Raw genomic sequence first — 26,370 nt, forward strand, 5'->3', positions numbered from 1 at the left:
CAGTTGAGTGTAAGGGAGCAATTACTGTTACACATAGGGCCATTAGGTATTGCATAACTTTGTTTAGGAAATAAATGAAATAAGTACGTAACTGTTGTATTATTTGTTCACTCAGGTTCCCGTTATCTAATATTAGGTTTTGGTTGAGGATCTGGTCAAATTCAGTATAAAAAATATGCTAAAGTAGAGAAAATTAGAAAGGGGGAAAATACTTTTTCACAGCACTATAGCTATATAAAGTTTAATATAGCAGCCAGAGAAAACATGCTGATCATTTATCACACATAGCCATACTCAGATACTGCAGTAAAGTAATATAATGCTGTAATACAGTATGCATAACTACATAATTGACTACAGTTCCCACAATCCTTTTGCCCAAGCAGTTAGAACGTTTGTAAAGCACGCCAATGGTTCTTGATATCTGGAATCCTTGGGACGTCCCTACCCCCCATTGAAGTTGACATTTAAATGGTTAAGGTAAGGATTCAGGTAAAAAAATGGTTAGGGTAGGGACGTCCCAATGATCCCCCATAGCACAAACCATAGGCCAATGGCTCACACCAAAGATGGTGGATAAATGAAGACAGTTCACTCAGGCATTTTACCATAAAAAAAAAACTGTCAGTGCCGGTCTACATAACATGGTGCGTCTCAGCTGGGTCTGGTCTACTTAGTTCATCGACTTTCATTGAACTAAAAAAACAAAAAAACAGAGAGTGGCATGTCTCGCTTCCTCTTCCGTCGCTGGCTCGCACTGTCTGATCGAAATGAGTATCTTTCAGCTGCCAGCCGTAGCCCATTATTTAAGTGCCGCTGAGAATTCTTTGCGATACAATTGCAAAATTACCAATTTCCAGACCGTTTTGCAAGGTGTGCAATTGTAATATTGCTCTTTGCACGACACACACGGTTCAAACGCAAAAAGGCTCCAAGTGCATAAAGATCGCTGCTTGTATTTTGCATCTTTATTGCAAAGCAAGCCGCTGAAGCAAGCTCCCGTGCGAAGGCGATGGAGGGAGGGAGTGAGAAAGAAGGCAAAGTCTTTTGTGCTTCCCCTCCCCCCGATCAAAGTACTGGGGAAATGTCTCAGCCAAAGGGAGGTAAGAATATTACATGCGATCTGTGCAAAAATAGTGATATGCAATCAGCTCTGCATTGTCTGCAGGTTGGATATAGTCAAGGCATTTTAAAGTTTGATTCGTTAAAAGGGTCAGCATTTCCTGTTTAGATATTTTCTTTTGCAGAGTTCCTGGTAAGACGATGCTGTCTAACAATCATTGCTCATTTTTACGGTATTTGCAGTCCTCTTGTACCAGAGATGTTATAGCGTAGATATAACTGTCATACAGTCAGCAACATGTCATAGTCAGCAACACACTGCAGACATAACATTGCAACGCCTTTAAAGCATGCACTATCCATACACATTTCGACGAGATGTTGCATGTGCAAGGTAATGCATCAAATACATGTATTGCACTGCATTTGCACTTTCACACAAGGTGCATCCATTAACTGCGAACTGTGCGTACAGTATTGTGCATGCGTTGTAGCCAGGTCAAGTTCAGTTCAAACGGATTTTTGAAAATCACACAAGTTACTCTAACCATTTTCTTCTTGTTACGGTTTTGTTTTCACTGTCAGTGGTGCGCAATGGAAAATTATTGGGACGCCTCGTCCTTGTGACTGAGCTTTGTTCCTGCAGTAATAAATAATTTAGACATTTCAACAAATAAAAAGCTAAATTTAGATCTGCTGTGTGAACGTCTACTGATGCAAACAGCCAAAGGAACAGGGCAATATGCTATTAAAATACGAGTCTCCAAGCAAAAATGTCCTTTTCACAGTCAGTAAGTAGCTAGTAGAATATTTTATGTCAGCTCTAACAGCTTTCCCTTACGAAAACAGATTGCAGTATGCTGCAAATACTGCTTCCAAAATACGTTTTTTGTTATTGCAGTGTTACGCCATAGCAAAAATTACTGTGTCCAAAATATCAGTTGACTGCAGTTACTGCACTTTTACTAAAGTTTCAAAACAGCCATCTTTTTTTGTAAGGGAATTCTCTCAAGACCACTGCACAAGAGTATGCCTAGAGACAATAATCAGAACCAACTTCTATAACCCTCTGGAATGCATTTCTACTGACCTAATGAATCCACAGGTGTCAAATGTATTCTATGGAGGGATGAGTGTCTGCAGGTGTGCGCTGCTCCCTTGTACTTGGTTAATGAATGATTACTGATTTAATGAATACTGGTCACTGATTAATTAGGAGTTCCCCTCACCTGGTGGTCTTGGTTTCCATTGGACACACATTAAAAGAGAAACCAGCAGACTCTGGGCACTCCATGGAATTAGTTTTACACCCCTGATCTAATCTTCTCAGACAGCATTTGCATCTTTGAAAGTCTTGGAGTGTTTTCACACCACATGCCTAATTGTTTTATTACTTCTATAAATCCAGAAGTTTTTATGAGTCGGCCTTCCCTCATTAGCCTTCACTGCTGGGGTGAACATGAATTTTGACAGATCATCAAGGAGAAAAAATGTACAGTATATGATTCAAATAAGATTAGCATAGCCAGGAGTACAATTATCGGATGTGTCACAAAGGGCACCATATTCCTTCTAGTTAGGGCCATTACATTTTTCTGGGGGGACCAGTATTTCCAGCATTATTCACTAGGTTTGCTGCAGGTAGAAAATCCTGGGAGATGTTATTTAACTTCTTTGGGACAGGGGGCAGTATTTTCACTTCCGGATGAAAAGCGTGTCCAAAGTAAATGGCCTGCTGCTCAGAAGCCAGGATATGCATATTATTAGTCGATTTGGATCGAAAACACTCTCAAGTTTCTAAAACTGTTTGAATGATGTCTGTGAGTATAACAAAACTTATTTGGCACTCTTTTCAATGGGGTTTCATTGGGAATCTAGAATTCTAAGGCAAGGGCTTGCAGTTCCCATCGCTTCCACTGGATGTCAACAGTCTTTAGAAATTGGTTGAGGTTTTTCCTTTGTGTAATGACGAAGTACGGCCATCCAGAACGAGGGTAACTTGAAGTGTACTGTTAGATAGAGGCGCGTGACCAGAAATGCTCGCTACACTTTGTTATCATCCTGTATTGAACTCTGTTTATCCTGTCTTCAATTTTATCGATTATTTACGTAAAAAAATACCTAAAGTTGTATTACAAAAGTAGTTTGAAATGTTTGGACAATGCTTACAGGTAACTTTTGAGATATTTTGTAGTCACGTTGCACAAGTTGGATCAAACGCGCCAAATAAATGTACATTTTGGATATATATCGACATAATTAATTGAACAAAAGGACCATTTGTGATGAAATACGGGACATATTGGAGTGCCAACAGAAGAAGCTTGTCAAAGGTAAGGCATGAATTATATTTTTATTTCTGCGTTTTGTATCGCGCCTGCAGGGTTGAAATATGCTTTTCTCTCTTTGTTTACTGGGGTGCTATCCTCAGATAATAGCATCGTTTGCTTTCGCCGTAAAGCATTTTTGAAATCTGACACGTTGGCTGGAATCACAAGTGTAGCTTTAATTTGGTATATTGAATGTGTGATTTCATCAAAGATGAATTTTTATAGTAGTTTATTTGAATTTGGCGCTCTGCATGTTCACTGGATGTTGGCCAGGTGGGATGCTACTGTCCCACATATCCCAGAGAGGTTAATTGACATAGGCTGTCTACAATCAATATCTGGTTGTGCGTGAGTGTTTGGTTGGGGGATTGCCTAAAAGCGACCGTGTAATAGGTTCGGTTTGCTACTAGCAGAACACCGCCAGGTGAAGTGAACGTCTGTGCTTCGCATACTCCCTTTAAAAGACCTTCGCTGGAAAAAAATGAAAAATGCGGCAGTATTACTGTTGCGATGCCGTAGCAACAACATGGCCAGTATACACTTCCTCCAAATATTTGGAATTAATTTAAGATAAATCAAGATCTGTTATTAATTTATTTCAAAAAATTGCAGAGGAGGACTTAGTTGTGCAATTTTACATCTAACAAGAATGTTTGATGCAGTATTTCTCAACATTTGCATTTAAATTGGACATCTCTCGTTGAATGACAACAAACACTTAATTGAAGAATCCCGTCCATAGTTCCCACTCCTACTAGGAGTAGTACTGTTGACTAGTGATGTAATGATTCTCCGAAATGCATCATTCCTAATATATATATTAGAGGTCGACCGATTAATCGGAATGGCCGATTAATTAGGGACGATTTCAAGTTTTCATAACAATCGGAAATGGGTGTTTTTAGGTGCCGATTTTGCCGATTTTTATTTTTTTTACACCTTTATTTAACTAGGCAAGTCAGTTAAGAACACATTCTTATTTTCAATAGTCTATGCCTCGTTCAGGGGCAGAACGACAGATTTTCACCTTGTCAGTTCGGGGGACCCAAACTTGCAACCTTACAGTTAACTAGTCCAACGCTCTAACCACCTGCCTCTCATTGCACTCCACAAGGAGCCTGCCTGTTACGCGAATGCAGTAGAAGCCAAGGTAAGTTGCTAGCTAGCATTAAACTTATCTTATAAAAAACAATCAATCATAATCAATAGTTATAACTGCACATGGTTGATGATATTACTCGTTTATCTAGCGTGTCCTGCTTTGCATATAATCGATGCAACGCTGTGGAATGATTTAACAAAAGCGCATTTGTGAAAAAAGCACAATCGTTGGACGACTGTACCTAACCATAAACACCAATGCCTTTCTTAAAATCAATACACAGAAGTATATATTTTTAAACCTGCATATTTAGCTAAAAGAAATCCAGGTTAGCAGGCAATATTAACCAGGTGTAATTGTGTCACTTCTCTTGCGTTCATTGCAAGCAGAGTCAGGGTATATGCAACAGTTTGGGCAGCCTGGCTCATTGCGAACTAATTTGCCAACCTACATGTACATATTAAAGGGACTATGCATAGATGATAACAGTAGTAGCAGCGATGTAAAAGGGGGGGGGGGGGCAATGTTCAGGAGTCCTATGGCTTGAGGATAGAAGCTGAAGCCTCTCGGACCTAGACTTGGAGCTCCGGTACTGCTTGCCGTGCGGTAGCAGAGAGAAAAGTCTATGACTAGGGTGACTAGAGTCTGGCGATTTTTAGAGCCTTCCTCTAACACCGCCTGGTATAGAGGTCCTGGATGGCAGGATCCTTGGCCCCAGTGATGTACTGGGCCGTTCACACTCTATAGTGCCTTGCGGTCAGAGGCCGAGCAATTGCCATACCAGGCAGTGATGCAACCAGTCAGGATTAGAGGTCGACCGATTATGATTTTTCAACGCAGATACCGATTATTAGAGGACCAAAAAAAGCAGATACCAATTAATTGGACAATTATTATTATTATTATTTTTTTTTACACGTGTGTGTGTAATATATGTGTGTATGTATGTATGTATGTATGTATGTATGTATATATATATATATAAGTGTAATAATGACAGTTACAACAATACTGAATGAACAATGAACACTTGAACACTTTTATAACTAAATATAATACATACAATCTATTTAGTCTCAAATAAATAATGAAACATGCTCAATTTGGTTTAAATAATGCAAAAACACAGTGTTGGAGAAGAAAGTAAAAGTGCAATATGTGCCATGTAAAAAAGCTAATGTTTAAGTTCCTTGCTCAGAACATGAGAACATATGAAAGCTGGTGGTTCAATATTCCCAGTTCTTCAATATTCCCAGTTAAGACGTTTTAGTTTGTAGTTATTATAGGAATTATGACGTGTCGACTATTCTCTCTATACCATTTGGATTTCATATACCTTTGACTATTAGATGTTCTAATAGGCACACTAGTATTGCCAGCCTAATCCCAGCCTAATCTCATGAGTTTATAGGCTTGAAGTCATAAACAGCGCTTTGATGCAAGCATTGCTAAGAGCTTCCGGCAAACTCAGTAAAGTTTGAATGAATGTTTATGAGCCTTCCGCCGCCTACCACCGCTCAGTCAGACTGCTCTATCAAATCATAGACTTAATAATAATATAATAAACACAGAAATACGAGCCATTGGTCATTAATATGGTAAAATCAGGAAACTATAATTCTGAAAACAAAACGTTTATTTCAGTGAAATACGGAACCGTTCCGTATTTTATCGAACGGGTGGCAACCCTAAGTCTAAATATTGCTGTTACATTGCACAACCTTCAATGTTACGTCATAATTATGTACAATTCTGGCATATTAGTTCGCAAAGGCGGCCCAAACTGTTGCATATACCCTGACTCTGCGTGCAATGAACGCAAGAGAAGTGACACAATTTCCCTAGTTATTATTGCCTGCTAACATTAATTACTTTTAACTAAATATGCAGGTTTAAAAGAATATACTTCTGTGTATTGATTTTAAGAAAAGCATTAATGTTTATGGTTAGGTACATTCGTGAAACGATTGTGCTTTTTTCGCAAATGCGCTTTTAAATCATCCCCGTTTGTAGGCTGTGATTCGATGATAAATTAACAGGCACCGCATTGATTATATGCAACACAGGGCAAGCTAGTTAACCTAACTACAATTACCTAGGTGTCTGGTTAGACTGTAAACTCTCCTTCCAGACTCACATAAAACATCTCCAATCCAAAGTTAAATCTAGAATTGGCTTCCTATTTTGCAACAAAGCATCCTTCACCCATGCTGCCAAACATACCCTCGTAAAACTGACCATCTTACCGATCCTCGACTTCGTCGATGTCATTTACAAAATAGCCTCCAACACCCTACTCAACAAATTGGATGCGGTCTATCACAGTGCCATCCGTTTTGTCACCAAAACACCATATACTTCCCACCACTGCGACCTGTATGCTCTCGCTTCATACTCGTCGACAAACCCACTGGCTCCAGGTCATCTACAAGACCCTGGTAGGTAAAGTCCCGCTTTATCTCTGCTCGCTGGTCACCATAGCAGTACCCACCCGTAGAACGCGTTCCAGCAGGTATATCTCATTTGTCACCCCCAAAGCCAATTCCTCCTTTGACCGCCTCTCCTTCCAGTTCTCTGCTGCCAATGACTGGAACGAACTACAAAAATCTCTGAAACTAGAAACGGTTATCTCCCTCACTAGCTTTAAGCACCAGCTGTCAGAGCAGCTCACACCTGGACATAACCCATCTATAAATAGCCCAAACAACTACCTCTTCCCCTACTGTATTTTTAACATTTTTTAATTTTGCTCCTTTGCACCCCATTACTTCTACTTTGCACACTCATCTACTGTCAAATCTACCATTCCAGTGTTTTAATTGCTATATTGTATTTACTTCGCCACCATGGCCTATTTATTGCCTTTACCTCCCTTATCTCACCTCATTTGCTCACATTGTATATAGACTTATTTTTCTACTGTATTATTGACTGTATGTTTGTTTTACTCAATGTGTAACTCTGTGTTGTTATACATGTCGAACTGCTTTGCTTTATCTTGGCCAGTTGTAAATGCGAACTTGTTCTCAACTTGCCTACCTGGTTAAATAAAGGTGAAATAAATAAAAACCTAGTAATATCATCAACCATGTGTAGTTAACTAGGGATTATGAGAAGATTGATTGTTTTTTGTAAGATACATTTAATGCTAGCTAGCAACTTACCTTGGCTCCTTGCTGCACTCGCGTAACAGGTAGTCAGCCTGCCACGCAGTTTCCTTGTGGAATGCAATATCTGTGTCCAAAAATGCAGATTACTGATTGTTATGAAGACTTGAAATCGGCCCTAACTAATCGGGCATGCCGATTAATCGGTCAACCTCTAGTTCAGGATGCTCTCGATGGTGCAGCTGTAGAATCTTTTGAGGATCTGAAGACCTATGCAAAATATTTTCAGTCTCCTGATGGGGAATAGGTTTTGTCGTGCCCTCTTCACAATTGTCTTGGTGTGCTTGGACCGTCTTAGTTTGTTGGTGATGTGGACACCAAGAAACTTAAAGATCTCAACCTGCTCCACTGCAGCCCCTTCGATGAGAATGGGGGCATGTTCTGTATTATTTTTCCTGTCGTCCACAATCATCTCCTTTGTCTTGATCATGTTGAGGGAGAGGTTGTTGTCCTGGCACCACATGGCCAGGTCTCTGACCTCCTCCCTATAGGCTGTCTCGTCTTTGTCGGTAATCAGGCCTACCACTGTCATCGGCAATCTTAATGATGGTGTTGGAATTGTGCCTGGCCATGCAGGCCTGAGTGAACAGGGAGTACAGGAGGGTACTGAGCACGCATCCCTGAGGGGCCCCTGTGTTGAGGATCAGCATGGCGGATGTGTTGTTACCTACCCTTACCACCTGGGAACGGACCGTCAGGAAGTCCAGGATCCAGTTGCAGAGGGAGGTGTTTAGTACTAGGGTCCTTAGCTTATTGATGAGCTTTGAGGTCACTATGGTGTTGAACGGTGAGCTGTAGTCAATAAATAGCATTCTCAAATAGGTGTTACTTTTGTCCAGGTGGAAAGGGCAGTGTGGAGTGCAATGGAGGTTGCATCGTCTGCTGGGGCGGGTTGCAAATTGGCGTGGGTCTAGGGTTTCTGAGATAATGGTGTTGATGTGAGCCATGACCAGCCTTTCAAAGCACTTCATTGCTACAGATGTGAGTGTTACAGGTCGGTAGTCATTTAGGCAGGTTACCTTAGTGTTCTTAGGCACAGGCACTATGGTGGTCTGCTTGAAACATGTTGGTATTACAGACTCGGACAGGGAGAGGTTGAAAATGCCAGTGAAGACACTTGCCAGTTGTAGTCTGTAATGGTTTGCAAGCCCTGCCACATCCGACGAGCGCCAGAGCCGGTGTAGTACGGTTCAATCATAGTCCTGTATTGACGCTTTGCCTGTTTGATGGTTCATCGGAGGGCATAGCTGGTTTTCTTATAAGCTTTCCGCTCCTTGAAAGCAGCAGCTCTAGCCTTTAGCTCAGTGCGAATGTTGCCTGTAATCGATGACTTCTGGTTGGGGTATGTACAGTGCCTTGCGAAAGTATTCGGCCCCCTTGAACTTTGCGACCTTTTGCCACATTTCAGGCTTCAAACATAAATATATAAAACTGTATTTTTTTGTGAAGAATCAACAACAAGTGGGACACAATCATGAAGTGGAACGACATTTATTGGATATTTCAAACTTTTTTAACAAATCAAAAACTGAAAAATTGGGCGTGCAAAATTATTCAACCCCTTTACTTTCAGTGCAGCAAACTCTCTCCAGAAGTTCAGTGAGGATCTCTGAATGATCCAATGTTGACCTAAATGACTAATGATGATAAATACAATCCACCTGTGTGTAATCAAGTCTCCGTATAAATGCACCTGCACTGTGATAGTTTCAGAGGTCCGTTAAAAGCGCAGAGAGCATCATGAAGAACAAGGAACACACCAGGCAGGTCAGAGATACTGTTGTGAAGAAGTTTAAAGCCGGATTTGGATACAAAAAGATTTCCCAAGCTTTAAACATCCTAAGGAGCACTGTGCAAGCGATAATATTGAAATGGAAGGAGTATCAGACCACTGCAAATCTACCAAGACCTGGCCGTCCCTCTAAACTTTCAGCTCATACAAGGAGAAGACTGATCAGAGATGCAGCCAAGAGGCCCATGATCACTCTGGATGAACTGCAGAGATCTACAGCTGAGGTGGGAGACTCTGTCCATAGGACAACAATCAGTCGTATATTGCACAAATCTGGCCTTTATGGAAGAGTGGCAAGAAGAAAGCCATTTCTTAAAGATATCCATAAAAAGTGTCGTTTAAAGTTTGCCACAAGCCACCTGGGAGACACACCAAACATGTGGAAGAAGGTGCTCTGGTCAGATGAAACCAAAATTGAACTTTTTGGCAACAATGCAAAACGTTATGTTTGGCGTAAAAGCAACACAGCTGAACACACCATCCCCACTGTCAAACATGGTGGTGGCAGCATCATGGTTTGGGCCTGATTTTCTTCAGCAGGGACAGGGAAGATGGTTAAAATTGATGGGAAGATGGATGGAGCCAAATACAGGACCATTCTGGAAGAAAACCTGATGGAGTCTGCAAAAGACCTGAGACTGGGACGGAGATTTGTCTTCCAACAAGACAATGATCCAAAACATAAAGCAAAATCTACAATAGAATGGTTCAAAAATAAACATATCCAGGTGTTAGAATGGCCAAGTCAAAGTCCAGACCTGAATCCAATCGAGAATCTGCGGAAAGAACTGAAAACTGCTGTTCAAAAATGCTCTCCATCCAACCTCACTGAGCTCGAGCTGTTTTGCAAGGAGGAATGGGAGGAGGAATTCAGTCTCTCGATGTGCAAAACTGATAGAGACATACCCCAAGCGACTTACAGCTGTAATCGCAGCAAAAGGTGGCGCTACAAAGTATTAACTTAAGGGGGCTGAATAATTTTGCACGCCCAATTTTTCAGTTTTTGATTTGTTAAAAAAGTTTGAAATATCCAATAAATGTCGTTCCACTTCATGATTGTGTCCCACTTGTTGTTGATTCTTCACATAAAAATACAGTTTTATATCTTTATGTTTGAAGCCTGAAATGTGGCAAAAGGTCGCAAAGTTCAAGGGGGCCGAATACTTTCGCAAGGCACTGTACGTACGGTCACTGTGGGGATGACGTCAACGATGCAGTTGTTGAGGAAGCCAATAGCTGATGTGGTGTACTCCTCAATGCCATCGGAGGAAACCTGGAACATATTGGAGTCTGTGATAGTGAAACAGTCCTGTAGCTTAGCATCTGCTTCATCTGACCACTTTTTTATTGATCTACTCACTGATGCTTCCTGCTCTATTTTTTGCTTGTAAGCAGGAATCAGGAGGATAGAATTATGGTCAGATTTAGCAAATGGAGGGCGAGGGTGAGGTATGTTTGCGTCTCTGTGTGTGTGCAGTAAAGGTGGAGTTTTTTTCCCTCTGATTGCACATTTAACACGCTGATAGAAATTTGGTAAAACGGATTTATGTTTCCCTACATTTAAAGTCCCCTGCTACTAGGAGCGCCGCCTCTGGGTGAGTGTTTTCTTGCTTGCTTATGGCAGAATACAGCTCATTCAATGCTGTCTTAGTGCCAGCCTCTGACTATGGTGGTATGTAAACAGCTACGAAGAACACAGATGAAAACTCTCTAGGTAGATAGTGTGGTCTACAGCTTATCATGAGATACTCTACCTCTGGTGAGCAATAGCTCGAGACTTCCTTAGATATCGTGCACCAGCTGTTGTTTACAAAAATACATAGACCGCCACCCCTTGTCTTACCAGATGTCGCTGTTCTATCTTGCCGGTACATCGTATAACCAGCCAACTGTATGTTGATGTTGTCGTCGTCCATCAGTTTTAATGTCCTGTTGGTAGTTTAATCTTCCGTGTAACTTGTCGATTTTATTGTCCAAAGATTGCAGGTTTGCTAGCAGAATGGAGGGAAGTGGGGATTTATTCGATCGCCTACGAATTCTCAGAAGCCCGACCTTCGCCCTTCTTTCTCTGCCTCTTCACGCAGATCATGGGGATCGGGGCCTGTTCCCGAGGGAGCAGTGTATCCTTCATGTCGGGCTCGTCAAAGTCATGAAAGGAAAAAGAGGATTCTGCTAGTCCGTAGTGAGTAATCGCGGTCGTGATGGCTAGAAGTTATTTTTTGGTCATAAAAGACAGTAAGCACAACATTATGTACAAAATAAGTTACAAACAACGCAAATTAACGAACAAAAAAACACAACCGGTTGGGGACACGTAAAACGTCAGCCTTCATCTCTTGCGCCATTTTAATGATATACAGGATAATGTTGATAATTTGATAATGAGGAATCACTTTTGCGAGGCGCATGGATGGCCAAAGCTGGAGGAGAAAATAAGCTCACTAAACTTCTAAACGTTAAAAAAACCATTTGATTTTGCGATGGGGGTGGAATCCAAACTTCTGCTATATATTCATTGCAAAAAAAAAAAGAGGCCCAGCTCATGAACTTCATCGGCAGCAGATTTGATTTGAATTTAGAATGGAAAATGAATGTGTTTATGCATCGAATGTTAGTGTATCATATCGCATTGCACAGAATCGCATAGATTCATTCTCTAATCAAACGGAATCATTTCAAACTTAAAGATATTGTTCCTATATCAGAGCTAGGGTTGCACATTTTGGGGAAAATTCAGAAGTGGAAACTTTCTGTGGGAATTATCAGGAATATATGCAAATTAATATTGATAGCGTTTAAATGTAGATGTTTTTTAATTGGATATATTTACCATATATGAAGACAGAAACATTTTACCTTATCATAAATAGACATAACTGCAAATGATTCAATCCTTCCAATAGAAAAAAAAAAAAAAAAAAATTTAGTTCCGAATTTAACTTGAATTAAATGAGTTGACCTTTCACATGGGATGATTTCACTGAACAACAAAAGGGAATATGATCCCCAATGATCCATCGCATCTCCCAAAAATGTTTTCAACATACATCTGTAAAAGTATAGTCTAGAAACTAAAGCTTTGGTTGGCTTCCATGTCTTCTCCCTGGACCTCCTCAATATCCACTTCTTGAACATCAGACGGAGGCCTCATCTTCACTGTCACTTTCCAACCTTGTTGAGGATGGCTTGTTGTCAGGCTCAAAAAGCCTCAGATTTGCCCAGATGGCCACCAATATTTCAACCCTTGTATTGGTCAGCCTGTTTTGTGCTTTGGTGTGTGTTTGTTTTCCCAAACAGGAACCAGTTGGCTCTGAGGCGGCTGATGTTGGTGGGATTTGGAGGATGATGGATGCAACAAGGGAAAGAGCCTCAGATCCACAAAGTCCCTTCCACCAGGTGGCAGATTGCCATATTGCATCTCCATCCCAAAGCCCTTGCTTGGAAGTGTACTTCGCCAGACTGCCAAGAACCTTGCCCTCATCCAGGCGAAGGTAGCGAGACACAGTAGTGATGACACCATAGGCCTTGTTGATCTCTGCACCAGACAGGATGCTCTTGCCAGCATACTTGGGGTCCAACATGCACGCTGCGGTGTGTATGGGCTTCAGAAAGAAGTCTTCACGCTTTTTGATGTATTTCAGAACTGCAGTTTCCTCTGCTTGGAGAAACAGTGAAGTGGGCAGGGCAGTACGGATTTCTTCTCTTACATCTGCAAGCAGAGTCTGAAAATCAGACAGGATGACATTGTCTCCCTAAATCCGTGCATGCAATGGCTACTGTTATAGGTTTCAGGCTGCTTACCACTCTCCCAAAATACATAATTCAGGAGGATCCTCTTGATGGGGCTGTCCATATCGGCAGACTGTGATATGGCCATTTCTTGGAGAGACTCCTTCCCCTCCAGGAGACTGTCAAACATGATGACAACACCACCCCAACGGGTGTTGCTGGGCAGCTTCAATGTGGTGCTCTTATTCTTCTTACTTTAATTGGTGAGAACTTGATGACCCTTCACATACCTAACCATTTCCTTGGCTCTCTTGTAGAGTGTATCCATTGTTTTCAGTGCCATGATGTCATTGAGGAGCAGATTCAATGCATGAGCAGCACAGCCAATGGGTGTGATGTGAGGGTCGGACTCCTCCACTTTAGACCAAGCAGCCTTCATGTTCGCAGCATTGTCTGTCATAAGTGCAAATACCTTCTGGGGTCCAAGGTCATTGATGACTACCTTCAGTTCATCTGCAATGTGGAGACCGGTGTGTCTTTTGTCCCTTGTGTCTGTGCTCTTGTAGAGTACTGGTTGAGGGGTGGAGATGATGTAGTTAATTATTCCTTGCCCACGAACATTCGACCACCCATCAGAGATGATTGCAATACAGTCTGCATTCTCTATGATATGCTTGACGTTCACTTGAAAGCTGTTAAACTCTGCATCCAGCAAAAAAGTAGGTGAAGCATGTCTGGTTGGAGGGGTGTATGCTGGGCGAAGAACATTCAGAAATCTCTTCCAATACACATTGCCTGTGAGCATCAGAGGTGAACCAGTTGCATACACAGCTCGAGCAAGACATTCATCAGCATTTCTCTGACTACGTTCCTCCATTGAAAAAAAAAACTTCTGATTCCAGGAGGACCATAAGTTGTTGCTATTGATAAGGTGTCTGATTCATAATTTTCACCTCGAATAGAAGTACAGGGACTTTTGTCGAAGCATGAAGTCCTTGGCTCAGACAGTGTAGTAGTGTGGGCTCAATAGCATCTCATTAGTGTGCAAGATCTTCAGAATCAGCTGTACATGTGATGGAAGAGTGTACTGCACATGTGATGGAAGAATGCACTGTGCATGCAGAGGGTTGCAATTCCATTGAATTGGGAATTGTTTAACCAAAATATGCCACAAGACCTAGAATTGCCTTATGTGTATCCCACAAAAAAAGGTTCACTGTTAGCTTAACTTTTTTGATGAATTTAAGCAAAATTGCCGGTCTTAACTTCCCATGGAAAATTTCGGGAAAAATCCTGGAAATTTACTGGAAAGTTTCCGACCCTTTGCAACCATACCCCCAGCATATTTTTTTTTTTGTGGACCCGGACAAGCACACACTTGTCAACTAATCATCAAGCCCTTGACAAGTTGAATCGGGTGTTTTTGCCCGGGGGTCCAACAAAATGTGTGCTGTTGGGGGTAGGGCTGTGACATAATGGTATTTCGGATGATGTAATTGGCCAGCTAAATGATTGCGGTGTCATTTTCTCCGCTCCTGTGAATGTACAGCCATGGGTGGACTTTCAGCCATTGCAAGTGTACCCATAGGTGCAAAGCATGAAATAAAACCAGGTAGTAAAAGCAGGAAGTGTACCCATCAACATGTGCTGTGATTTGTTGATTCAACTGATCAATAACAACAAAAACATTCCACTGCATGAGCCACATCTGAGATGCGTTCAACAAGGGAAAAAGTTTGCGAACCCTAGCTAACATATAAAAAAGTTTGAAAAGGTATTGTGTGGCAAATTAAAATGTAGAAGATGAAGAACAGCGGAAGCACTACGGGTGAGTAAAGGCACTTTGTCAATTAACTTGCAATTGAACAAATGTTGAACTTTGTTAATTTACGTTTTTTGTTTTTAGCAGTGTAACTAGCTTGGTTACTTAGCTAACTAGAAACTCAAGCAGCCTCGTCTTAGCAAGCTTAGCTGGCTAACATTAGCTAGCTTACTCACTAACCTTTAGCTAGGCAAACTGTTGAAGTTTGTTTTGTTCTATTTCAGGATTTAACTAGACCTACTCATCTGTAATGCTTCTGATCAATACATGAGAGCCCCGTTACCAAGAAGAATGAGGCCTGGGAAAATTGTAGCTCTAATGCTTCAAGAGAAAAAGTTATACTGTGACATGGGAGACGTGCGATGCGAAGTGTGTGTGTTGTTATGTAGCTACCTCCTCTTTGTCTTTCTCTTCTTTCTTTCCTTTTGCTAGCTTGTTCTCTCACTTCCAGAGAGAGAGAGAGACTGCCTTAGTGTGGCTCAGTTGGTAGCGTTGCAACACATTCCCACGGGGGACCAGTATAAAAATGCATGCTCCCTTTTGACTGAAATGGAAATGTTGTTAATGTTCACTCATGATGCCAAAATATTGTGTCACACAGGTACAAGGCCATCATTGATGGACATCAGAAGACTGGTCAGGGGAGAAGAAAGTGGGAGTTCTAGTTCATGGAGGATGCTGTGACCCCCTGCAGTCATTATATCATCTTTTCTCACACGGTCACCCACAGAAGCACACCTACGGTCACCCACACCTACAGTAGCACTGACACCCTGTCACCCTCTCTCTCTAATACAACACCTTATAATCCTCATACCAACACCACTCCCTACAAACAATCCAAAAATAATACCAGAAGAGATGCTCGAGGGCAAAACTGGACAGTATCATTGCACTTCAAGAAACAAAACAAACACTTCAAGCACAGAGTGAGAGAAACTATTTTCTTAAACAATTTACCGCTGCTCTCCAGAATTTCAAAGAACAGTAGCCTAAATAGATTTATTTATTGTTTATTTGTCAACTAATAACATTCTCCTGAGATTTTCCTTGATTGTATGTTTAACTGAAATTGTTAATAACTAATTGTTTTGGAACATGTTTTATTAAAATGGAAACATAAATAACTGGCTTTGTTAATTAACTTGTGCTTGCACACAAACACACACAAAAAATTCTCATGAAATCCAATAATAATTTATTGATCAAATATGGTTATGTACTATACCTGGGGTTCCCAACTGGCGGTCCGTGGACCAAAATACTGTTACAACACCAGCAAATCAGCTCCAAGTAATTAACATTTTGGAAATCTGTTCGTCGAACATTTAATTCCAAAATCATGTGCATTAATATGGAGTTGGTCCACCTTTGGCTGCTAAAAACAGCCTCCACTCTTCTGGGAAGGCTTTCCACTAGATGTTGGAAAATTGCTGCTGGGACTACAACAACCTGTCATTCAATCGAATAAGAGGAATATAGTATCAAAATAAACTGGTGTGAGTGTAAATGTGTTTTGGAGCTTAGTTCTCCTTCAGCTAGGCTAGTTCAGGTTCTCCCTCTTCAGCTAGGCTAGTTCGGGATCTCTCTTCAGCTAGGCCAGTTCAGGTTCTCCCTCTTCAACTAGGCTAGTTCGGGATCTCTCTCTTCAGCTAGGCTAGTTCGGGATCTCTCTCTTCAGCTAGGCTAGTTCGGGATCTCTCTCTTCAGCTAGGCTAGTTCGGGATCTCTCTCTTCAGCTAGGTTAGTTCGGGATCTCTCTCTTCAGCTAGGCTAGTTCGGGATCTCACTTCAGCTGGGCTAGTTCGGGATCTCTCTTCAGCATTCCTGCCTGTCAGGGATGGGGTCAATGGTGGCCTACTGGTATTTCCTTGGTGAATCCTTCATGGATCAGGACCAAGTTGTGGAGAACACATGCACTGGCAATCACATGGAGTACTTTGTTGAGAAGGAACATTTACAAGTGCAGCAGTCTCCGCCACTTGAGTAGCCCAAACGCCCTCTCAATGTGTCAAAATGTGGACCTGATTTTGAAACACTTTTATTCATCTTGAAGGTGGCAGCTGTTTCTGAATGGGACAATTATGTCCACATTAGTGGGTGGGTTGGTCTCCAGGTGGGTCTCGAGTTCGCTGGTCATGTACATTCTGGCATCGTGCACAGAACCAGCAGTCGCTGTGTAGATGTTTGTTAACATGAGCTGGCTATCGCATACTTCCTGGAGTTGAAAGGTGGAATGGCCATTTCTGTTTGTGTAGTCATCTCTATTGTTGAAAGGTCCCCTGATGGTAATATGGGTGGCATCTATACACCCAATCACCCCAGGGAACCTTGTCTTTTTCTCGAACGCGGTCTGCACTGCTGATAGTTGCTCTACAGAAGACCACTTCACAGTCAAGCACCAGCTGTGTGAGGCCTGTGACCACTTGAACGAGGTGGTGATGCAATGTTCCTTTGTTGAGATTGAACTGGTCTGCCACTCCCCTGAAACTTTCCTGGTTGGCCATCAGCCACAGGGAGGCCAACACCCTATTTTTAATGAGTCTACCTCTGTGAGGCACCATAGGAGCCAGGTCCTCGCACAGTATCTGGAACAAAACAAAATAACAATCTGTTAGCTCTGTCTTTGAGCAAAAAACACTCAATGTTGAGTAATCTGTTACTCATTGGTTGCATTACTGCAAAGTCTGCCAGTAGCCTATTGATAGGCAGCTTACATAGGTTTACTGTGCAGAGTACTTTAATAGTATAACTTATGAGGATGGTGTTACTAAATTAATTAATTAGGCCTATTAAATTATTGGTAAATCATTAGCCTACCTTTTACATACAGTGGGGAGAACAGGTATTTGATACACTGCAGATTTTGCAGGTTTTCCTACTTACAAAGCATGTAGAGTTCTTCATTTTTTTTAATCATACGTACACTTCAACTGTGAGAGACGGAATCTAAAACAAAAATCCAGAAAATCACATTGTATGATTTTTAAGTAATTAATTTGCATTTTATTGCATGACATAAGTATTTGATCACCTACCAACCAGTAAGAATTCCAGCTCTCACAGACCTGTTAGTTTTTTCTTTAAGAAGCCCCCCTGTTTTCTACTCATTACCTGTATTAACTGCACCTGTTTGAACTCGTTACCTGTATAAAAGACACCTGTCCACACACTCAATCAAACAGACTCCAACCTCTCCACAATGGCCAAGACCAGAGAGCTGTGTAAGGACATCAGGGCTAAAATTGTAGACCTGCACAAGGCTGGGATGGGCTACAGGACCATAGACAAGCAGCTTGGTGAGAAGGCAACAACTGTTGGAGCAATTATTAGAAAATGGAAGAAGTTCAAGATGACGGTCAAACACCCTCGGTCTGGGGCTCCATGCAAGATCTTACCTCGTGGGGCATCATGAGGAAGGTGAGGGATCAGCCCAGAACTACACGGCAGGACCTGGTCAATGACCTGAAGAGAGCTGGGACCACAGTCTCAAAGAAAACCATTAGTAACACACTACGACGTCATGGATTAAAATCCTGCAGCGCACGCAAGGTCCCCCTGCTCATGCCAGCGCATGTCCAGGCCCGTCTGAAGTTTGCCAATGACCATCTGGATGATCCAGAGGAGGAATTAGTGAAGGTCATGTGGTCTGATGAGACAAAAATAGAGCTTTTTGGTCTAAACTCCACTCGCCGTGTTTGTTTGGAAGAAGAATACAACCCCAAGAACACCATCCCAACCGTGAAGCATGGAGATGGAAACAATTCTTTGGGGATGCTTTTCTGCAAAGGGGACAGGACGACTGCACCGTATTGAAGGGAGGATGGATGGGGCCATGTATTGCGAGATCTTGGCCAACAACCTCCTTCCCTCAGTAAGAGCATTGGGTCGTGGATGGGTCTTCCAGCATGACAACGACCCAAAACACACAGCCGGGGCAACTAAGGAAACTTGTCAGTCTATTCTTGTTTTGAGAAATGAAGGTTATTCCATGCTTGAAATTGACAAGAAACTGAAGATGTCATACAATGCTGTGTACTACTCCCTTCATAGAAAAGTGCAAACTGGCGCTAACCAGAATAGAAAGAGGAGTGGGAGGCCCCGGTGCAAAACTGAGCAAGAGGACAAGTACATTAGAGCGTCTAGTTTGAGAAACAGACGCCCCACAAGTCCTCAACTGGCAGCTTCATTAAATAGTACCTGCAAAACACCAGTCTCAACATCAACAGTGAAGAGGTGACTCCGGGATGCTGGCCTTCTAGGCAGAGTTGCAAAGAGAGAGCCATATCTCAGACTGGCCAATAAAAATACAAGATTAAGATGTGCAAAGGAGCAAAGACACTGGACAGAGGAACTCTGCCTGGAAGGCCAGCATCCCGGAGTCGCCTCTTCACTGTTCACGTTGAGACCGGCGTTTTGCTAACATAATTGCAAAAGTCCTTTCTAATGATCAATTAGCCTTAAAATGATTAAAATTCAAATGATAAACTTGGATTAGCTAACACAACGTGCCATTGGAACACAGGAGTGATGGTTGGCTGGGCCTCGCTACCCCTATGTGGATATTCCATAAAAAAATCTGCAGTTTCCAGCTACAATAGTCATTTATAACAATGTCTACACTGTATTTCTGATCAATTTGATGTTATTTTAATGGACAAAAAAGTGCTTTTCTTTGAAAAACAAGAACATTTCTAAGTGACCCCAAACTTTTGAACGGTAGTGTATAGTTTTTATACAGTGGGGCAAAAAAGTATTTAGTCAGCCACCAATTGTGCAAGTTCTCCCACTTAAAAAGATGAGGCCTGTAATTTTCATCATAGGTACATTTCAACTATGACAGACAAAATGAGAAAAAAATTTCCAGAAAATCACATTGTAGGATTTTTTAATGAATTGATTTGCAAATAATGGTGGAAAATAAGTATTTGGTCACCTACAAACAAGCAAGATTTCTGGCTCTCACAGACCTGTAACTTCTTCTTTAACCTGTTGCGACGAGCAATCCCGAATCCGGGAGCGTAATTATAGCCTCAAGCTCATTACCATAACGCAATGTTAACTATTCATGAAAATCACAAATGAAATGAAATAAATATATTGGCTCACAAGCTTAGCCTTTTGTTAACACTGTCATCTCAGATTTTCAAAAAATGCTTTTCAACCATAGCTACACAATCATTTGTGTAAGAGTATTGATAGCTAGCATAGCATTAAGCCTAGCATTCAGCAGGCAACATTTTCACAAAAACAAGAAAAGCATTCAAATAAAATCATTTACCTTTGAAGAACTTCGGATGTTTTCAATGAGGAGACACTGTTAGATAGCAAATGTTCAGTTTTTCCCAAAATATTATTTGTGTAGGAGAAATCGCTCCGTTTTGTTCATCACGTTTGGGTAAGAAAAAAACCTGAAAATGCAGTCATTACAACGGCAAACTTTTTTCCAAATTAACTCCATAATATCGACAAACATGGCAAAAGTTGTTTAGAATCAATCCTCAAGGTGTTTTTCACATATCTATTCGATGATAAGTCATTCCTGGCAGTTTGGTTTCTCCTCTGAAAATAAAATAAAAATAATCATCCACAATTGCTTCAGCTGCAGCAAGCATATCTACTATTCTTGTTGCATCCATTTTTTGTTTTGCCAAAAACTAACAAATGGAACATGTTTGATACAAACGTTCAACAAACTGTTTAAAACAAACAGTTTGCCACGAACGTTGTTTGCTGCTACTGCATTCCGGGTGGCGTTGCTCAGGCAACTTAAGACTTGTTTGCTACAGCAGCTTGCTTGTTTCAGCAAGGAGCAACAAAGTTTCATCACATTGTTAAGAGTCAATATTGCCGCAGAAACATACTCAAGCGCATGAATGCCCGGCCATCCCGTCTTCAGTCAGCTGTTCGCCCCTCCCCAAGTTAAATAAACGGATGACTACATCCATAACTGTAATTTATATGGTAATTGTGCCAGCCAGGGTTTCCTTTATGAAAATGTTGCGCCGAACATTTGACCGGCAGCATTTGAATTTACTGGACCCATGTCCATTGGGTGTGCATCCTGATTAGGGCGTCCACCCACGGTGCTCAGAATGACAGAAATCACTTTTCGATTAGTGTAATTAATCCTAACCTAACATGTAAGTCGAGGATGCAATGACCTGTGTCCTTACCGCACACTTTGTAGATGTTAGCATAATATTTACCTTTCCTCAGACGACAAGACGAGTTTCAAGTTTGGGGAAGAACATTTTCAGCATAAAAATTCACCTATATAATAAAGCATTTCATGCATCATCATTTGCAGACTTATGTAAGATAGCCTACTATTCATAATGTGATGAGTAGATTGAATAGTCATAATTTAGGCTAGCAATATAACTCAATCACTGTTTGCAAAAAAGACTGTTCAATGCATAACTGAACGCCTATAGTGTAGAGACCTGGGCTATAGGCTATATCACATACGTTTCTTCATTCTTTTCACGGGAAAAAGACATTTCATGCAGTTTTGCTAAACTTGACATGACTGGTGACATTAGCACAATCTTTTTTAATAAGACAAATTACAGGGTAGCCTACTCTGCTGACACTGACAAACAGATCAGTAAAAATTACGTTTATAATAAGCCTCTGAGAAGGGGAAACACACATTGAATCTAAACTGGAGAAGGAAATTATTATCCAAAAACAAACTTGTGGCACTGACCCAACAATGATAAAAGAGTGAATATGCGCAGTGCGCACTCACTGTGGAAATGGCCTATGCTCTCCACTGGTACCAATAAGATTGTCTATATGCCTACTGTTGTTGTCTAAATTAAGTTGAGAATTTTTATAACTAAAAGACAGATTAAGAGTATTTTCAGTGTCTTCTCTTTACAGCAAATTTGCTTTCCAAACTAGGTTTTCCTGTGATTATATTTACAAATTTTGCGATATTCCTGGCTGGGCCTCTACTTTTCACTGACAGTCACAACTCAACAATCATGTATTTAGTATTTGCAGCGTGCGCTGCCCAAATTGCAAATTTTGCCTTTCCTTCCGACTGTAGGCAATGCAATTTAAAACAATCCACAATATTTGAAGACTAAGGGGAACTAATGATCCTCTGTGGTCAAATCATGCTTTAGTAGCCTATTTTGAATCGTTTTATTTATTTACTTAGGGAAAGCGTCCCCTAGCCTAATGAACACGCCCCCCTATGCACCCAAGTCAATCTACTACATGGTAGAAAAGTGAACTATTTCTATTGGTCAGCTTGTCGAGAAAGAAATAGCCCAAACAGACTCTAGCCCAAACTGTTGTTGGACGATAGATCCCAAATTCATACAACCAGTAGGCCTAGGCTAAATAAAATATATTTTTTAAAGTATTAATCTGATGCAACAGATCAGAACGTTTTGCTTAAAATGTTGATAAACAATTATTTCTTAACATTATCAGCGCACAAGGCAGTAGGCTACCCACGAATGTTCATTTGGCTACCGGACAATGAAAGAAAGTTGAAAACCAATCAAACATGAGAGAAATAGGCTACTGGTTTCAATGGCATATGGTTGTCTTTATAAAATAATTGCCTCCAGGGATATTGTCGGATTTTGCCTAGGCTGCTTTGAAGCAATGTAAAACATTTGATTTGATTTGATTTGAATTGCCAGGGACATCACAATACAATATTATCACGATACTTAGGTGCAGATACGATATCGATTGCAATTCTAAACTGTGATTTTATTGCTATTTGATGTTCAAAACATATTGCTCACTATGTATTCTGTAGAGAGATGAGAGAGAGCAAGGGAGCATGAATTTAGATCAGACATGGAAATAAAAGTGCTGAAAAGACGTTGGCTCACTAATTAAAAAGAAGACGGGGAACAAGCTATAGGATGAATAATACGAGTTATTTTTAAATCTAAAAATCGATACTTGGAGTCAAAGTATCGATATGATATTGGCCAAAATAATATTGTGATTAGTTACTATTGATTCCCACCCATCATTAGTAACCTTTCTGTGCATTGAGCTTCATACATCAGGACAGTAAGCATCACGACAGTTAGGCCTAACATGACACATTCATCTGAACAAGCTTTGAGGTCTCTGTGTGCTGGAGCTCTGTGTGAAGTGGAGTGTGTGCCGTGCAGCTGAAAATGAGAGGAGCATAAATCCAGGCTTGTCTTCTTTCACCCTCCGAGGAGTAACCGCCTCACGATGCATGCCATCACAGCAGGTCTCGTACACCGTTTTCTCCTTCCCTGCTCTCAAAGGGCAAGGGAAGGAGGGCATCTTAAATGCCACCCTATTCCCTATAATAGTGCACTACTTTTGACCAGGGCCCATAGAGAATAGGCTGCCATTTGGGATGCAACGGGCCTCTGCTCAGTAGCTCAGTCCTCCTAGTGCATGTCAAGCACGCCAAAATAATAAAATCAATGGATCACAGCTGACTCTTAACGATGATCTTGAAGTTTCCTGAGTAAGCAATCAATGTTTTCAAAACACATCATTGACGGGGCTGACACCTTTTGCAATGCTTTTCTCTTTGTATAAGCTCCCTCCCTCCCTGCAACCATCCAATTTGTGTAAATTCTTTTTTATTCAGTGTTTATTTGACAGGAGGACCGTTTTTAGTAAATCCATGTCATGTATCTAATGAAATTACAGGCCGACCAATTCTAGTCTTTTGCCCAATTATTGGAAAAAGATCTGATCGAACAAAATAACATTTAGTGGAAAAAGATTGGCCTGCCTGTGTAAACGCAGCCTGTCAGGATAGAGGGTGAACTTTGGCTGCCCGGCTCAGCTGGAGGCAAAACAGCACTTGTCATCATGGCTGGATTAAATGTGCACTTAGCTGTCCCCTGTCTGATTACCAGTTACATAAAACCTCCAGCTAGCACACGGAGGAAAGGAAAACATGTCATGCCGCTCCTCTTGCAAATTACTGCACTCTGGTTCCCACCGAGAGAGTGCATCGCATTGCATGGCATGCTATTCGACAGTGGTTACATCCCAAATGGCACCCTATTTCCTACATAGTGCATTACTTTTGACTAGAACCCTATAGGTCCTTTTCAAAAGTAGTGCACTATATAGGGAATATGGTGCCATTTGGGACACACAGTGACAGTCCTCTGGATGTGCGACAGACAGACTGTCTGGAGGTAAATACACTTGAATTAATTCCAGGTAGACATTTTGTTCCATATTTAAGTACTGATTATTAGGAAAGTTAGTTTAGCTACTCTTGCAATTTTTTTCCTAAATTTTGAATGAAAAGTGCTTGAATTATGTGAAACCCAGATGAATTGTGGATTTTATTTTAGCAACACACCTGTTAGGGTTTTGTAAACAGATCTCTCTCCTGTGTGTGTGTGTGTGTGTGTGTGTGTGTGTGTGTGTGTGTGTGTGTGTGTGTGTGTGTGTGTGTGTGTGTGTGTGTGTGTGTGTGTGTGTGTGTGTGTGTGTGTGTGTGTGTGTGTGTGTGTGTGTGTGTGTGTGTGTGTGTGTGTGTGTGTGTGTGTGTGTGTGTGTGTGTGTGTGTGTGTGTGTGTGGGTTGAATAAAACGTAGCAGGTCACCTGGTCCCAGCAGTCAATAATATTTAATCTAATCTCGGGGGCCAATTTTCTTTTTTCCTCCTTTCTGTTCTGTAACAGCCTCTCACCTCCAGCCAAATCTCCAGGCCGAAGCCTGGCCAAATCAAACAGCCCGGTAGGCCTACATCCTGTGAAAATCTGCTATGAGAGAGTTAGCAGGCTGCCACGCTTGGACTCGTAAATAATGCTAGCTCATGTTAGGCTGCTACCAAACCAGCAACTGTAATGGCTGCTTGTTACGAATACAAGTATCCAGAGTGTGTATCCTGTGTGTATTTCTTTTCTATCCTTCTCCCCTCACAGGTGACAATCATTCCCCAATCAGTCGCTAATCAGAAGACACCTGCTCCTTTTCTCTTACCCTCACATCCCCTTTCCCTTGGTTTAAAAAAAACCCCAGTCAGTTGTATTCTCTGGAGATTGAGACACAGAGAGATTAAAACACAAAGAGATCAATCTCTCGCAATATTGCTCTCACTCGTTATTGAGTTATTTTTTGGTTTTTGTTCCTACATGTCACATTTGCCCGGAATTATGTGAATATGTATTGTTGTGCTTCATGGCTATTTGTTTGTTGGTGGGGGAAGGGGGTATCAAGACAAGTCACCCATGGGCATACACTACCCGTAGGGAAACTTTGTCTAAATACCATAGTTAGAACTGGGCGGACCACCCACTGTATTTTTGGTTGGTTATAGTTAGCTGTATTGAAGTAGGCTAGTCTAGCTTAGGGGTGTTTTTGGATATTTGTTTATTTCCTTGGGTCCAGCTCAGCCCCTTTTCCCGCCCCCCGTTACCGTGTGTTTAGAAATAAACCATGAGTGTTTGACGGTAATTTAGTTGTCTGTGGTTTTTCGTTCTCACTGTTTTTCGCTATTATACTTGGCATGAGTTATGTTACGGGTCTCGTTACCATCCCCTCCTAGACTGCATAATGTACAGACAAGGGTATGGTAGGATGTGGAGGTAAACCTAGGCATTGAGTGATGAGAGAGATATTGTCTCTAGAAACATAATTGAAACCAGGTGATGTCATCACAGGTGTGGGTGGTGGAACTAAAAGGTTGGATAAGGTATAATGAGCAGGGCTAGAGGCTCTACAGTGAAATAAGCCAATAAACACTAACCAGAACCGCAATGGACAAGACATATTGACATTAAGGAGAGGCATGCATAGCCGAGTGATCATAAGGGTCCAGTGAGTAGTGAGGTTGGTTGGGGTTACTGTGATTCAGACAGCTAGCCGGGCCATCGGTAGCAAGCTGGCAGAGGATGGAGGTCTGTTTTTAGCCTTCTCGTGCGTTTCCTTCGGTATATTAGTGGGGTTCCGTCTGGTAGAGGGGGACCAATCCAATTGGCAAAATAGTTATAGTGATCCAAGAAAATTGTCCGATAGACCTATTCAGATAGCAGCCGATAAGACAGCCAACGATTAGCGGGCCGCAGATTTGGCGTTCAGGTAACGTCGCAACGGAGGGGCCAGTTGGATAACTCCCTCGGGCAGATAACGTCGGTAGTCCAGTCGTGAAGGCCCGGTGGGGCTCCGCATCGGCAGTAAAACGGGTCCAGATAGGTGATTGTAGCCCAGGAGTGGCTGATGGAACTCTTCAGCTGGCTAGCTCCGGAATAATTGATGTTTGCTCCGGGACTGACGTAAGCAAATAGTCACTCGGATAGCAGCTAGCTAGCTGCAAGATCCAGGTGTAAATGTCCAGAGCTTGTGGTAGTAATCTGGGGATATGGTGAGAAAATAGGTCCG

General features: G+C 41.6%; 1 protein-coding gene across 2 annotated transcripts in view; it reads left to right on the forward strand.

Moving 5' to 3' along the window:
* Window positions 1-660: 660 nt before the first annotated feature.
* The window catches only part of map2k6 (mitogen-activated protein kinase kinase 6), a 56,260-nt gene continuing 30,550 nt past the window's right edge, over window positions 661-26,370 (forward strand). Inside the window, exon 1 of one of the 2 annotated variants that reach the window (XM_036960499.1) lies at window positions 661-1,103. In XM_036960499.1, coding sequence (XP_036816394.1) covers window positions 1,013-1,103 — 91 coding nt within the window. In that variant the 5' untranslated portion in view covers window positions 661-1,012. The remainder of the gene's footprint in view (window positions 1,104-26,370) is intronic. The other variant, XM_021581080.2, reaches the window with a different exon arrangement.

This window comes from Oncorhynchus mykiss, chromosome 23 (genome assembly GCF_013265735.2).
Source record: "Oncorhynchus mykiss isolate Arlee chromosome 23, USDA_OmykA_1.1, whole genome shotgun sequence".
In the NCBI taxonomy this organism is placed as follows: domain Eukaryota; kingdom Metazoa; phylum Chordata; class Actinopteri; order Salmoniformes; family Salmonidae; genus Oncorhynchus; species Oncorhynchus mykiss.